The following is a 16,802-nucleotide window of genomic DNA, read 5'->3' on the forward strand; positions in this document are numbered from 1 at the left end:
AAAAAAATTGAGTTTCATATAAAAAAAAGTCTGCTATGTTGTCGAATCGGATTTGATTTAAATGCTTGTTAAATTGAACTTCCACCATTTTAATGAAATCTCTCAAAATTGTTTACATTTGATATTTGCATCTCATTAAATAAACCCATGTTGCTTTGCTAAAATCAACAACTACAGTTAAAAAAAATTGTGCTTTGAAAGATGCCACATTATAAGCTCCCCAAATATCAAAGTAGACAAGTTCAAAAATGCCTTTTGAATGACTTTCACTAATGGGAAAGGGCAGCCATGTAAATTTGGTAAGGGGGCAAATTTTGCACACATCTTGTTTATTTTGCATCAAATCACAGTCTTTAAATAAAGATTTTAAACGTAAATTGAAAACATGATCCAAACGCATGAGCCACAGGTTCATACGATCTTTATTCACTAAAGTGGCAACTACCATTCTTTCACCGTCATCAAGAATATAAAGTCCCAAGCATTCTCTACCTGATCCAATTGTTTCCTTCTTCTCCAGGTCTTGTATTTTGCATGAAAAGGAAGAAAAAACAATATTATAATGGTAAAATTGACAAAATTTAGATATGGATATGGGATTTAACTTGAAGGACGAAACAAATAGTGAATCAGGTAGAATAAAGGTTGGAAACCAAAGCATTTATATTTAAAAAGTCTTGAATTGATTTGGATTGAATACATATTTGACATGAAACATTGATCCAAATACAGGTCTGGAAAACTCCAATCATAAAAGCCTGATTCCAAACCAATCATATATCCGACCAAAATGGACATGTTGGACCCATACTATAACTTTAAAGGGATGGGTGGCAAATTGCTTGACCCAAACGAGTCAGGTTGGCTTAACGAGCAGTTTCTGGGCTTTCCCATCCTGGTTTATGACTTCGACTGATTCACAATGTTGGACATACTAAAACCAACTGGGGCTTGCTTGTCTGGTAGGAGCAGCTAGTGCACTTCACCTTGTGTTGGGACGTTTCAGGTTCAAAACCCAATGGTATAGTTGTATAACTGGTAGGGGGTCTGCCTAACCCCAGCTTGCCTTTCAAAAAAAAATTGTTGGACATACTAAAGATGCAAGTGGGTTGGAGTTTCACTCCAGGACTCACCCAGATCTGATCCCGTATAAGGGAAATATGGATAGCTCATGTCTGAAACTAGATCGCATCTTGAACATGCATGACCGGGCCAGTTTAGCAGGCTTGAATTGGACCCACAACCTATGCCTGATTTAAAGCCTACTAGTATAACAGCTCTTAAGCTCAAGCTAGACTTTATACCATACGCAGCCCCCCCCAGCACAGCCTCTTTACATGTACTGCAATCTGGAATGTGGCCACCCCTGCTGGTGCTGGTGGAAGTTTCAAGCTCTATATTTTATTGGATCAAATCCATTGTCTTTTTGGACCCAACCAGCTCTCTTACTGTAGCCATTGACTAAATGAGTGTAGCAAAAAGCCATGACATAGGATGCAACCCTGAACTCTCTTCTCCTTCTTGGATCCGAATCTGTCAAAAATATTTTGAAAATATCACGATTTTGTGTCAATATTTTAAAAATCCAGTACAATGTTGAAAGAAGTGAAACATGCAGAGTACTGGATCGTATGTCTTTATAACAATGTTGTGAAAATCGATTAACCTAATAATCGAATTGAATTGAATCTCTTGTGAATCAACTTTTACCATCAGATGACAAGTGTCATTAAATATTAAAAATATTAAATAAAATTTCTAACACTTTAAAAATATTAAAACTTTGAATTGAAATGACAAGCGAATCAGCCCCTTTTGAACCGGCTAAGGACCGATTCGATCTGAATTGGCCGATTTTGAGAACATTGCTTTATAATTAACTGATAGTGCAGTAAGGCCAAATAGTAAAACAGTCATATTCTATATGATGGAGACAACATTTCATCCTTCTTTGTAGGGCCGAGCTTATGCTTTCGCCAAGGATACTTGACATAAGATATCATGTATGAAAGTAAGATAAAGCACACTAGGCTCATATATGGGGAGTCTCAGTCCCAGACCCACCCTCCTTTTAGCAAAACCTGCAATTTGGATCATTCTAGAATTTTAAGAGCACGATCGCATCTCCATGAACAGAGTCAGGAAACCTGCAATCCTCTATGATGGACTTTCCCGCCAATACTTGTACAAAAGTCACCATGAAATTATTCTGAATTTACCCACTCGTGAATGTGGTGCCCAATGCGGTGCGCGCGTGTTTCGCACCAATGGAAACTACTGAAATGTCTCGCATACCAAATATTTCCGGCATTGTACCAGACATATAAATACAGTACAAACACGGATATGACGTAAACAAGGTTCAACAAGATATCACATTCCAGGCAAACAGCAAAGGCAGGCCAACATATTAAAAGAAAAGGATCTGTAGCATGCATCATCTAACACAGCATTCAACAATTACACCATTTTACTTGGCTGATAAAAAAATCAATCAGCAGCAAAATTCCCATGTGATTACGGGAATCACCATTCTTACCAAAGCATTAAGCATAAAATAGAAAAGTTCACGTATTGTTTTCATGGAAGCACGATACACAATTCACTGTGAAATTGATACATCAATGCCCATCAGCTCCTGCATCAGGTTTTGACGGGGCCTCTTTAATCTCATCCCCAGCATCCTCCTGGCGACAACAGGTATGGTGTTAAACCACAAGCGAGCCCGTGCACACACACACACACACACACACACACAGAGACAGAGAGAGAGAGAGAGAGAGGACCTGTATATCAGAGGTCCAGAGGGTCAAATTGTCACGGAGAAGCTGCATAATCAAGGTGCTATCCTTATAGGATTCTTCACCCAGAGTGTCCAATTCTGAGATTGCTTCATCAAAAGCCTGAAATATACACATGAAGAGCATTTTATGACTACTTGGGGCTGAAGATACTTTGTACACAGACCAATACTAGCAACATCTCAGTGCTCAGCCAGTCATTCAACGGTGAATGGTTGACCAGGCCCTATAGAACAAAGTGAAAAAAGGAAAAAGGAAATCAATAGCAACTTAGGTCGTGGACAGTCAGAACTATAGGGTCTTTGACCATTCAAATTCCACATTTTGTAGATTAAATAATTAAAGAGATTGGAAATCTTAATTACACAATTTATAACCAAATAAAAGGATTTAGTCTAACCAAATAAAGAACGAGGCCCCCAAACACACACACACGTGAAAAAAAGATGTAGCAGCAAACATGATATTAATCTTCATCATATTGCAATCTTCTTCTAACATCTAGGTGCAGATCTGAAATAAGCATCTGTTTCAGTAACAATGCTAAGCTGCACACATGTTCCATTACAAGAATCAAATATACACTAACAAAAATCACCTCTCAACCAGGTAAAAACAAACTCTACAGACTAAACAACCGAGCTACTAGTATCTTATGTTTCAAGTTTTAATTTTGCAAGACCTGCAGATAGCTGAACTGAATGGTAACCAAATTCTCAATTTAAAAAGAAACATCCTAACAGTTTCGAATGAAACAACACATTGCACCTGGATATACAATCTTACCCCTTGATCCCCAAGCACAGCAACCCTAAAACACTCCTAAAAAGGATGAGGGTGGTTGTCCTCATTCAGAGTTTCCCAATACAAACTTCTAAAAAGGAAGATCAATATGAAGGAATGGGCCAAGTTGTTGGACTAAGATAAGAAAACAACTATCACTTGGTTCACTAGAATATACAAAGAAAGAGGTTCCAAACAACAGTCATATTGCAAAATCTTCAACTGGGCTAGATGGAAGTAATAGATGATGCACATTTTCAAGCAACCATGTTACATGGCCTCACCTCGACAATGCACGAAAGTGCCCTTAGGTAATTGAAAACATAAAAAATTTGATAAAGAAAAAGGATCAAAATTTTCATATAGGCACATCTATTTCCTCTTAGCAAAACAGAACCACATTTTAAAGAATGACATTTCAAGGCCCATACATTTTGAAGAAATACACAGATGGACCTAAACTCATTAGCACAGGTTATTATAGTTTAACAATAATTTACCTGTAAATTAAGTTAGGTATAATTAATCTACAAATCTGCCTTACATAATTATAAGGCCATCTTTTTGAAAGAAAGAGCAGAATAAGCACATTTCATAAGCCTTTTAAAGTTGAAACTGATTTCAGGTCCATCATTGCCTATTTCTTCAAAAAGATGGCTTTTAAGATACAAGTAAAAAATGGGTTATCACATGGATGGAAACGTCCCCAAAAGGACTTCCATCGGTTCTCAATATTCCACATGAATTCCATCTACATTACTGCCAATCCAGGAACCCACCAATGTGTGTCAAGGATGGGACAACTTTTGGCACCAAAACCAATGGTGTTGGTAATTAGCTAATTACGAGTTTCTTAAACACACATGCTCACCAAAAGAGACTTAAAGGCGACAACTTAAAGCCCGCATATGAGATACTCCATGATTAACAAAAAGTAGCGGGGATTTCCGTTGAATTCTGCCTGATATATAATGCTTGGAAGCAAATGAAAATGCCCAAAATCAACATTTTAACCTCCAACCCAAATAGGTCAGAGATCAAACTCACTTGGTCAAAGAGTAAATGCATCCAAAACAGAAATTTAATGAAATAAGAATTTCAACTTCAACGGATTTCTGAGTCAAAGTATCCACACACACCAAAACCTCCCCAGATATTTTAGAATAGAAAATTGAACAGTTCCAAAGATCTCTGATATGACCTTGAACAAATAATCAACCAAGGATTACCTAATTCCAAACACATGAAATCCAACCTATTATACGCACAACAAGATCAAAACAGTGATAACTTCAGCTAGGTGTAAATACTATAATCAAATAGGCAAAATAATTGGAGTAACATAAATTTTAAGCATAACAAAATGATAAGGAATGACAATCAAGTCCAAGTGGGTCAAAAAGCTAAAACCAGAGTTACCGGAAGCTTCATAGATAGGTGGAAAGCACGCTTCCTGAAAACTCGCTTAGGAAGCGCAAAACTCCTCGCTTCCAAAACTTGATAGGAATCTCGATTCTCCTATGCTTCTTCTATACTTCCCACACTTTTCTTCCCTGTTTCTCTACATGATTCCTATGCACTTGTCTCATGCTTCTTTTCATGTGCGGTCAAGCTTCTCATGCACTTCGCATATACTTTTTTAAAATTGGCAACCTTTATTTTTAGATTTTGAGAAGAATTTAATTCTTGCACTACAAAATCACAAAATTTAAGAATAGTCATTTTTTATTTTAGTTTTTATTCCCTTCTCCTTTGATTGATATTTAGCTTCGCACTCTACCCCATTCACTTCTTTTTTTGTTTCCAATTTTCTTTTAAATTGATTCCTAGCTGCCTGCTTCTTGTTTCCTTTCCCGCTTCCACTTCCTAGTCTGGTAACCTGGGTTAAAACTACATGCCTGCTTAAGACCAAACCAGCATCAACAATGGAAATATAAAGATTTATAATAGCAAAAGCATGCAAAACAAACCTGCTTTGCAAGGTGGCAGGCTCTATCAGGTGAGTTCAGAATTTCATAGTAGAACACCGAAAAATTAAGGGCAAGCCCAAGCCTAATGGGATGGGTTGGAGCCAACTCAGTGATAGCAATGTCCTGTATAACAAAAAAACATCACGAGGATTTGTGCAGTACACTAGAAATGCTTGCAGAAACACTGACACCCAAAATCTAGATAAACAGAAAGAAACAAGATTGAATTTTCCCATGTTCGACCTGTGCAGATTTGTAAGCCAACAACGTGCTTTCAGCAGCTTCTTTCCTCTCAGCACCGGTCTTAAACTCAGCCAGATATCTATGGTAGTCACCTTTCATCTTGAGATAGAATACCTTCGACTCGCCTGCAGTAGCAGTTGGAACCAGGTGCGATTCAAGAAGGCGCAATATCCCATCGCATATCTTGCTAAGCTCAGACTCAATCTTTCCCCTATACTCCTTGATTGCTGCGACATGATCCTCGTTGCCACGACTCTCTTCCTTCTGCTCGATGGATGAAATGATCCTCCACGAAGCTCTCCTGGCGCCGATGACATTCTTGTAAGCAACTGACAGCAAGTTCCGTTCCTCAACCGTGATTTCTTCGACATCCACGGTTTTCGCTACATTCTCCATAAACTCGACCATTTCCTCATACCGCTCGGCCTGCTCGGCCAGTTTGGCCATGTATACATTCTCCTCCCGTGAGGATTCAACAGGTGACATGTTTCCTTACGCAAAACCTGTACGCATTAGCCCCGAAAAAAGGGAAAATAAAAACAAAGTCACAACTCTAAGAAACAAAAACAATCCACGCAAACGATTTCAAGACTAGAAACACAGAAGAAATGAACAGCATTCCGACCTGTTGATCAAAGGCAAGAAGAACGAACCAAATGAACTATCAGATCTACAAGTAATCCCTCAACCGGGGATGGAGAAAATGTAAAAAAAAACGAAGTAAAGGTAAAGCCCTTACTATCAGAAATCACGAACAGATCAGATCTCCGTATGGAATGAAACGAAAACTTAACCCCCGATCCCTAAACACAACTACAATCATATTTCCACAAAAAAGCAAATCGCCAAAGCAAGAAAGAAACGAGATCAAATCCAACAAAAAAATCAGATTTCACCAAAAAAAAAAAAACAGAAAATCGGCGAACAAGACAGAGACAGATCCACGCAAGAAAGGTATGATCCACAGATCAAAATGACCAGCGAAAAGAAAACCCTAATTTCTACCCGAAACCCTAGAATCCAAACGGGCGAAAAAAAGGTAGAGAAAAAAAGTGACAAAGAGAAGAAGATAAAATCATGACGATCAAACGAAGTAAAAAAAAAAAGAAAAAGATCCCAAAAATAAGATAGACGTTGAGAAAATAAATATAAATAAATGCATAAATAAATAAAAATACCTCAAAAATTTTCCTAGAGCAAGATCTCTCTCTCTCTCTCTCACAGACTCTCTAAGTTTCAGAAAGAACGGGAGACCCGACGACACGCGCATGCGCGGCTCTTTATAGCCGACCAGAGAAACAGGGTGAGATCCAATCACATGACGACACGTACGCGAAATACCACCTGCCATGATGTCAGAGTGTCGGCAATAGAGCGGCATTGGATGCCGTTCATCCATTTGATGAACGGCACTGTTTCTTAAATGGGTCGCACAATTATTTTTTTTAAAGCCATTTAAGTTTTAGATGAACCACACCTACAGCGCAAAAAAATGAACGGCTGAAACAAAAAGTTTTAGATGGTGTTATGGCTGCCGTTCATCAAATGGACGAACGGCATCCAAGTGACCTGATGTGCTGTCGTTCACCGTAGACGGACTTTAGTTAACGGTACTTTTTTAAAAATGAATTTAAATTACAAAACGATGCGTAACTTGTTAGCTATTTAATAAAATCTACTTAACATAACAGTTATTACTTTTAGCCGGCTGCTTTTTATAATTTATTCACGCTTGGTCCTAGAACCGTTCCGCCGAGGTTTGTTTAGTCAAACAAAGCGACTGAAATTCTGCCGTGGTTGGTTTTTTTAGTAATTTTGGCATAAAAAATGAGTTATTTCGTTAAAATGCATAAAATTGTCACTTACCCACCAAGTGAGTTTGAGATGCATTTAGATAAAAAGTAGTCTGTCGATGTGATAATGTAAAAGTTGGGGGGCTTTTCTAAATATCGGATCAATTAGTTACCTTTCTTTAATTATCAAACAATTATTATGAAATTTCGTGATTACCAAACTCTCTTTTCTAGAATATTTTGAAACTTTGGGTGCTTACTTTTGATTCTCATGTTCATGAAAAAAGTGGGATTTTTTTTTTTAAAGGAAAGCTGGGGTTAGGCAGACCCCTACCAGTTATACAATTCATTTTTTTTAATGGCAAGCTGGGTTAGTCAACATACCATTGTGTTTTGAACTTGCAACTTTTCAACACATGGTGACGCACACTAACAGCTCCTACCAAACAAACGGAGGCCCCATTGGGGAAATGAGCATCTTGTTCGTTACCAAGAACCCCACACAAAAAAACTGGGTCACTTAATGGGCCCACCTCTCTGTGAGGTAAAACTTGGGATAAGAGAGCACACCAAGGGGTGCTCCGCATGGTTGGTAGGAGCTGCGAGTGCACCTCTCCTTGTGATGGGACGTTCCAGGTTCAAAACCTAGTAGTATGTTGAATAATAACTGGCGGGGTCCGACTAACCCCAGCTAGCCTTAAAACTGTGGACACACTCGCACATCAGTAGGGTTTGATTGGATGTTAAGATCTTGTCATGCATAGAGAAGATGGAGGAGCCAAAAATTAACAGAATGAGTTTGGAACAAAGAGATAGAACTGTAACTGTTTCTATTTATGAAGACTGGTAATTTAGCAATATCAAATATCATCACTTCTCAAGTTAGGCTCGGACCTCTTAGTTTAGACTTTAGTTGTGATGAAATTAAAAAGAAAAAAATTGTCTGTAACATAGTGATGAAATTAAAAAGAAAAAAATTGACGGCTTTGAGAAAAGTTTATTGCTTTTCCAAGCACTAGAAAATTTTGTGAGGGTACTTTTAGAGAGGGTATTTTTGCAAATTGGTCCCAGCCTTTTGATTAACCTTTTGCAAATAAATGTTAGATCTTACTATATCGAACATGGACTCTTGGTTCTTACCAGATTTTGTGCCACTTTAAGATCGATGTAATCCGTGGATCATACCAATCAAGTTGCTTTTATTTTATTTTAATAAAAAAAAAGTGATTTTTATATAAATCCAAAGGTCAAATCTAATAAAAAAAAAGATCTAATCCCAATTATCATGACCTTTTTGTCCACATCTTTTTGACTCGTGCGAAAAGAAAAATTGACCGATTATTTGGGTCGTGCGGCACGTAACTTGACTTAAGCGAAGAGCTATGTAAGCTTAGTGGAAGTGAGTTCAAAATCATGTATATCTCATGCACACTTAGCATATCGAAATATAAGAAGCAATAAAGTTGAACGAATTGATAAAGCGGGGCAATGCTAGTTGTCAGCACGAAGCGAGTTCAAGCCGATGAGAGATGGGTATGTCACATTTCTTTGATGAGCGCACGAGTAGTCGATGATCGATATAACCAGCTACGCATCCGAATAAGCATCATAGACATTAGAGTGAGCATCGAGTTTCAGAAATGTACCGAACGAGAGTTATATTGCATTTTGGTACCTTCGAGCCCCACAAAACATAACATACACCTTGTAGGAAACCCCTCACTATGATGAAAAAGACCTTTTGAACTTCAGCTTAAATCAATCACTAGTGAACCTTTCTAGTTAAGAGAAATTGATGTGGCACGATATGTACTCGTCTAGCCCCTCACAAGAGTGCAAGGTTGAGCAGTAAGGCAAATGAGAAGAGTGGGTCTCGCACATACCTATTGATGCCTATGAAAAATGTACATACTCATGAGCATCCTATGCACTACTCATGAGATATAGGAGACAAAATCTAATAAAAAAAATGTCCTTAAGGTTAACAACTTAAGGGTTGAAAAATTAACAGTTTTACCATATAACAGCAATGGTCAGCTGGGGGTGAAAGCCAAAGAGAGAGGGGCCATGGTTAGTGAAAAGTTAACCATGGTCAGCATTTGACCATGATTAACCTAATAGATGTTGAGAGAGAGACTACTTTGTAATAACCGCAAAAAAGGCAGGTACCTATTTGCAAATGGCTGATAAGGTGGGGACCAATTTGCCAAAAAAACCTTTTAAAACTAGCTATCAAAGAAAAATATAATATTTCGTTGCCAAATATAATATATAAATAAAAAAAGGAAACCAAACAGGTCATATGCTAAAATCATCGATCCTTGTGATCTTGGCATCGCTCCCACAATTGATTGTTCAAGCAAGCAGGGCTCACATTTATGCCCACATGACAGCCGTTGAACTCTTAAGATCGACGATGATAATGTCATGACAATAAACATGGGTAAAGGTCTTGTTAATTATGAATAAGGACAATGGTGATGGTGGTCATCGTCAGGACTAACAATAATGGGATGATGATGGGCTGGTAGAAGCATTCTTGAATGCATTATAATGGTGGTGACGAGGAATGATAATGGATCATCGTTGTCACCACCATCAACATAGTGATCATGTAGATGATCATATGATGATGATTGATACTTTTGATGATCAATATGGTCATGAAAGCATTCATGCTGATGATGGCGCTTTTGTTCTTCATGATGATTAATCAATTAATGTCAATACTGACATTAATAAGAAAGATGTTTAAAGATGATAATGAGGAGGAGGAGGAGAATTTAATAATAAATATAACGTTTTATAAACAAATTGTCATCCGAAAATTAATTTCAGTGATCTTATTTAAAATGAGTTTTCAAAAATTTTTTTTTAACGATTGACCTTAAACTAAATTCTTAGAAAATGTCATCCGAGAAACTGGCTTGATGAAAATTATTATTTATTATTATTTTTAGGCTAAGTAAAGGAAAAAGCCCCAGACACCAATCCACACATTGACAGACTTCAAGTTGGTAAAACCCTAGAGGTCTCTCTTGAGTCCGGATCAGGTGCAATCACATGACACAAAATTTGTGCATTAAACACATGATTGCCATCCATCAAGCCTTGGGCTCTACAACTGACAGCCATGTATACTTGGTCTCTCCTGCCCATTAAGAAGTAGTACACCCAGCTTGGACCTTGCAGTTAGTGATACATATTAGAAAATTGTGTGAGCCTACATACGTTGAACCACACATCGTAAGTCTGTCTTAGGTTCAGGCCCAATTCAGGTGGTCTAAATCGGATGAACCCTGTGGTATCTCAAATGTTATGAAATACTATGTGGAGAGACCTGTCCTGCCTGAAACTCTATAATGGGTTGAGTTGAGACAGATTCCTAAATACATTAGGTTATGGTCCCCAAACCTTACATAAAGACCCTCTCTCTTCAGATTCTCCATAAGTCAGAAAGAGATTCAATCTCTCTCATCAGGTTTAGAGAAAGAAAAAGGATTAAATATATACACTACAAGAATTATGTAGATTAGCGATGAACGCTATCCGATGTTAATCCATCACAATTTCATCGTTGAACTGTTTGGCGACGACGTAACGATAGATAGCGTTCGTCGTAATTTCTTGGTCACTAATTAGCGACAGAACTAATCTGTTGCTACTTTCATCACTAATTCACGACAGATTAGTGAATGTCATGATTCGTTGCTAATCCATCGTTAAATAAGGACTGATTTGGTTTTGCGACAGATACATATCTGTCGCTAAAATTTAACGACGAATATGTATCTGTCTCTAATATTCATTGTCAATTTAAAGATGAATTACATTCCATCGCAAAATATCGGTTGATTCAGTTTTTGAGATAAATAAATATTCATCCCTAATCCATCGCTAAATTGGCGACGGATATTAGCGACAAATATTATTCGTTGCTAATCCATTGTAAATTTAAAAAAAAAATTGTTTGAAATATAAATATTAAAAAAAAAATTCTCGTTTTATAATTTATATAACCTATGTATAAAAAATAAAATACACATAAAAAATACATAGTGAAACAAATTTAACAACCCAGTATAATCCTCGCCAAGTTCTAATTAGTTACAAGTGAACATATACAAAGAGTTTTGTTTGAAACAAGTATATAAAATAAATTCAACACATGAATTTAATCCTCGCCAAGATTCAGAGCATCATCTTCTTCATTGTCTCGATTTGCCCCTTCATCCATGCCTCCATCAGCTCCTCTACGTTGATTATATCCAGCATCTTACAAGAGAACCAAAATGTTAGTATTGATAAATAAAATATAATGAAATAAATTATATGCAATACACCTAATCTAAGACAATCAAAGTAACATGATTGAATGACACATAGACTAACAATAAAGTGAAGGACATTAATAAAATTCAGAGGTTGTCAAAAAACTTTCATAGTGATTCAATCATGCATATATGTGTTATAAGGCAGTCAAAAAAAATTCATAGTGATTCAATCATGCATATATGTGTTCTAAGGTTGTCAAAAATTTTTATAGTGATTCAATCATGCATATATGTGTTCTAAGGCTATCAAAAAAATTTCATACTAATGAAATTATGCTTATATGTGTTCTAAGGTTGTAAAAAAAAATTCATAGTGATTCAATCATGCATATATGTGTTATAAGGCAGTCAAAATTTTTTATAGTGATTCAATCATGCATATATGTGTTTTAAAGTTGTGAAAAAAACTTCATAGTGATGAAATCATGCTTATATGTGTTCTAAGGTTGTCAAAAAATTTCATAGTGATGAAATCATGAATATATGTGTTATAAGGCAGTCAAAAAATTTTATAGTGACGAATTATATGTGTTCTAAGGTTGTCAAAAAATTTCATAGTGATGAAATCATGCATATATGTGTTATAAGGCAGTCAAAAAAATTAATAGTGATGAAATCATGCTTATATGTGTTCTAAGGTTGTCAAAAAACTTTCATAGTGATTCAATCATGCATATATGTATTATAAGGAAGTCAAAAAATTTCATAGTGATGAAATCATGCTTATATGTGTTCTAAGGTTGTCAAAAAAATTTCATAGTGATGAAATCATGCTTATATGTGTTCAAAGGGTGTCATAAAAAATTTATAGTGATTCAATCATACATATATGTGTTGTAAAATTGTCAAAAAAAATCATTGTGTTTCAATCATGCATATATGTGTTCTAAGGTTGTCATAAAAATTGTATAGTGATTCAATCATGCATATATGTATTCTAAGGTTGTCATAAAAATTGTATAGTGATTCAATCGTGCATATATGTGTTCTAAAGGTGTCAAAAAAATTCATAGTGATTCAATCATTCATATATGTATTCAATCATGCATATACTAGTTTGAAATCTAACGATATGAAACAAATGACATGAAACTTTATACTTGACAGGCACCAGAGCTCATGTTGAATGCATACGAAGTTTCCTTATCCCCAAAAAAGTTGCACAACTCATTATGGACAAGGTTGGCAATGACTTCATGTAAAAAGTCACGCATTGTATCCTGAAGAAGCTGGCAGACACCATCCCAAGAAATAGCAGGGTTAATCGCACGATGAGAGTTGATGTTGGCGAGAGAACTCTGAGAGCCCTGGCTGCAGGAGGCAACGACTGGTGTGATGTTCATATTACTCCCAAACCCAAACACATGACCTTTTTTGGGTTCACCGGTTGCAGTCACTCATGCTGCAGGATCAAAAGACAGATGTTGAGTGGAGTCATCGCCATATCGCTCTAACATTTACTGCTCGTATGACTCCTACAAAGTAATGATTACAGTATGAATTAATAATTAAGAATTATAATGTTTATGATAATATAATTTATGGTAACTTGTATATTACAATATTTATTAATACAATAAACACATATCATTGTCGCCCTCGCATTCTCTGATATGAACTCTTTTGTGCTTTTACGTTTATGTGTTTCAATAAACATATCCTTGTAAGGCACAATGCCTCATTTTTCGGCTTCCTGCAAGGTTAAATAATAAAAAAATCAATTAGAAAGTATGCAGAAATACTTATAAATTTGACAATATATATTGATGAGCTACCATTTTCTTCTGGTGGCTCCCAACAGTCCTACAACCACCTGTGTATAGATGGGCATCAGACATCTTTACTCGATTTTGTGTAACCTTTGCTGAGCGGTTTCAAAATTCATGGCTTGCCCACTTGTTACACATTGTATCACAATAATCTGACCTAATAGTAGAAGGTTCATAGCTCTTCCACTGTAGTGGATCATCTATCCCACCAACATTTCTCATCTTTGGCAACATACTCTTCATAATAGAGCACATACGATCAAAACATGCTTGACTCAAATTATACTCTTACTTCAAATTCAGTAGTTGAAGAACTGCAAACAAGATAGTGTGACTCTCACAACCATTCAACAGTGGCTCATCAGCATCTCTAAATAAGTCATAAAATCTACTAACTGCATTGTTTGTTGCTTCTTCCTCTACCCAGTTGGTACATCACTAAGACCCATAGCAGAACCCAGTGTTGGTCTTGCGACATCAAATATCAAATCCATATATGAATTATCGTGTATCACATCCACCCATGCGTCAAAATTGTTCCAAAATTTTTCACCATGAAACGTCCAATTCTGATAACTACTAACAAAACCCTTCCTATATAGGCGATGTCTAACGCCATGAGATTCCACAAATCGATTATTCTTACACATCATGCAAGGGCACCTGATCGATCGGTGGGATCCATTGTACTGACACTTGCCATTGCAAATTCAATAAAATTGTCAACACCATCCATATATTCAAGCGACACCTCATTATCAACTATCATACGATACATTCATTCACGGTTTGCAGCCATTTTGTTTTATAATGTTATGAATATTATCTTAACCAGTTAAGAGAGAATCATAATAATGATATGATGAAGAAAATATTTAATTTATCATGCATTAATGATGGATGTAATGATTTGATTTGATATATATATATATATATATATATATCACACATGATACATTCATTTTAAGTATGTTTTCATGATACAATTTCATATGGAATGCATAATCAAATAAAAATTAACTTCATGCAAGTATGGATAGTCATATCAAACATTGCAATACATTCAATCATTCGTATCACAACATTTATCACAACAATGTCAAACATGTATCTGCAACAAACACATTTCAATATCCTACTAACTACAACTGTGACTAGCATGGTCTCCGAACTACAAAAATAGAAGCACTTTTATTCTCATACATTCAAATCATGCTCAACATGATCTCAAAATTCCAGCAAAACAGTCCTAGATATTCACACCTAAGTGAGCAGAAAAGTGTTGCATCCAACAAAATAAATAACATGTGATGTGCTTGCATCACTTACTCACCCTGGGTATTTACTCGATTTGCATGCTTTTGCATTTACATTTTTCTTATTTATTTTCGCGTGACATTTTAAGCTGCATGCAATGCTTAGCATTAAGCATCACACATTTTGCTCTGCTATGCACCTGCAATGCACATTACTCTTACCGGCCAAAGACACAGGGAGAAGCAAAAGAAAGTAGGCTATTAGCCAAAGACAAAGACACAGGAGGGCCCCCTACCGGCCGAGCAAACATAAGGGGGGGGGGGGGGGGGGGGGAGGGGGAGGATCCCCCTACCATTGGTGCTTAAACAAGGGCAAGGGGCGGAGCACCCTGCCAGAAAGTACTAGTGGCAGAGGGGCGCCCCCCCTACCGACTGAGCAAACAAAAGGGCAGGGGGGGGATCCCCCTGCCGCTGTTGCTTAAACAAGGGCAGGGGGCAGAGCCTCCTGTAGAAAAGTACCAACGGTAGGGGGGTGGGGGCCCCTGTCGGCCGAGCAAACACAATGGTAAGGGGGGCGGATCCCCCTGTCGGAAAGTACCAATGGCAGGGAGGCGGCCCCCCTACAGGCCAAGCAAAAACAACGGTAGGGGGAGGGGGGGGATCCCTCTGCCGCTGTTGCTTAAACAAGGGCAGGGCCCCCTACCGGCCGAGCAAACACAATGGTAGGAGGGCAAAGCCCTCTGCCAGAAAGTTCTAGCGACAGGGGGCAGGCCCCCCTACTGACAGGTTGGAAAGAGGGACAAGGGAGGAGGCGCAAGGGTACGGGAGGCGAGCTCACCAGCGTGGTCACTGGTGGACTTCGGTCGAGTTGTCGGAGCTAGAGGAACATGCGGTGGATCATCGATGGGGTCGCTGAGGGAAGAAAGGGAGATGACAACGATCGAAGAGGGGGTGGTCGACGGTCGGTGGTCGTTAGTGGCAGCAGGAAAGAAGGAGACAGTGGTGGTATTAGGAGGGGTGGCCGGTGACTTCGGTCGTCGGTGTCTGCTCGAAGGATGAGAGGCGATAGAGGGGGATCGAGCGAGGGAGGAGAAAGGGTGGTGGATCGACGAAAGAGGGGAGAGAAAGAGAGAGAGCAGAGAGACAATTTCATGCCCTAGATGGGCCGTTTTACATCGAAAAGTAACAACGACTTAGTGACTGACATATTCTGTCTTAAAATCGATCGCTACTTAGCGACGAAAAAATTATGGCACTCATCTGTCGCTAAGTTACAACGGAGTTTGAGACAGAATTTTGCCATCGCTAATCCGTTGTAAATTAGCGACAGAGTTTAAGACCAAATTTATCCATCGCTAAGTCATCGTTACTTAGCAATGAATTTTGAGACAAAATTTGTCCGTCGCTAATTCTGCAACAAATTCTGATTTTAGGGACGACGAGTTTTCTTTCACTAATCCATCGCAAATTTGCGATAGATTATTTTCATCATAAATTTCCATCACAAATAAATGCTTTTCTTGTAGTGACAGGTTCTGGAATCTGATACTCGTCAACGATCAATCGAAGAGCTATGGATTCATGTATCGCTTTCGCTTTCAGTTTATTCTGTTTTCTGATTTCAACGGTTTGGCAAAAATGTGTATTTGATCCTATTTTAGTTTTTGACAAATTTATGATCCAACAATTGGTATCAGAGCTACATGTTCTCGATAAATCAAGAAACAATTCAAAACCACTATGGCAAGATCTCAGTGCTCAGCCAGTCATTCAACGGTGAATGGTTGACCAGGCCCTATAGAAAAAAGTGAAAAAAGGAAAAAGGAAAAAGGAAATCAATAGCAATAACTTAG

General features: G+C 37.6%; 1 protein-coding gene across 2 annotated transcripts; it reads right to left on the reverse strand.

Annotated features, from left to right (window-relative positions):
• Positions 1-2,378: 2,378 nt before the first annotated feature.
• LOC149841400 (14-3-3-like protein) lies at positions 2,379-7,054 on the reverse strand. Of its 2 annotated transcripts, none has more exons than XM_090003814.1 (5): positions 6,976-7,054; positions 5,798-6,300; positions 5,555-5,677; positions 2,787-2,903; positions 2,379-2,687 (listed from the first exon to the last, which is right to left on the reverse strand). In XM_090003814.1, the coding sequence occupies exons 2-5, from the start codon at positions 6,281-6,283 to the stop codon at positions 2,622-2,624; spliced, it is 792 nt and encodes a 263-aa protein (XP_089859940.1). In that variant the 5' UTR covers positions 6,284-6,300; positions 6,976-7,054; the 3' UTR covers positions 2,379-2,621. The 2 variants fall into 2 exon arrangements, with proteins under 2 accessions (XP_089859940.1, XP_089859941.1); XM_090003815.1 differs by lacking the exon at positions 6,976-7,054 and adding an exon at positions 6,537-6,610.
• Between the last annotated feature and the right edge of the window lie 9,748 nt (positions 7,055-16,802).

Source organism: Nuphar pumila, chromosome 4 (assembly GCF_984573655.1).
Source record: "Nuphar pumila chromosome 4, dmNupPumi1.hap1.1, whole genome shotgun sequence".
NCBI classification, from domain to species: Eukaryota; Viridiplantae; Streptophyta; class Magnoliopsida; order Nymphaeales; family Nymphaeaceae; genus Nuphar; species Nuphar pumila.

What these genes read in the sequence shown, in the direction of transcription:
- LOC149841400 (XM_090003814.1), bottom strand. Translation starts at nt 6,283, where the DNA reads ATGTCACCTGTTGAATCCTCACGGGAGGAGAATGTATACATGGCCAAA. An exon ending in TGGCTTACAAATCTGCACAG is followed by an intron (nt 5,678 to 5,797) that starts GTCGAACATGGG and finishes TTTGTTATACAG; the next exon opens with GACATTGCTATCACTGAGTT. An exon ending in TCTGGACCTCTGATATACAG is followed by an intron (nt 2,688 to 2,786) that starts GTCCTCTCTCTC and finishes TGTTGTCGCCAG; the next exon opens with GAGGATGCTGGGGATGAGAT.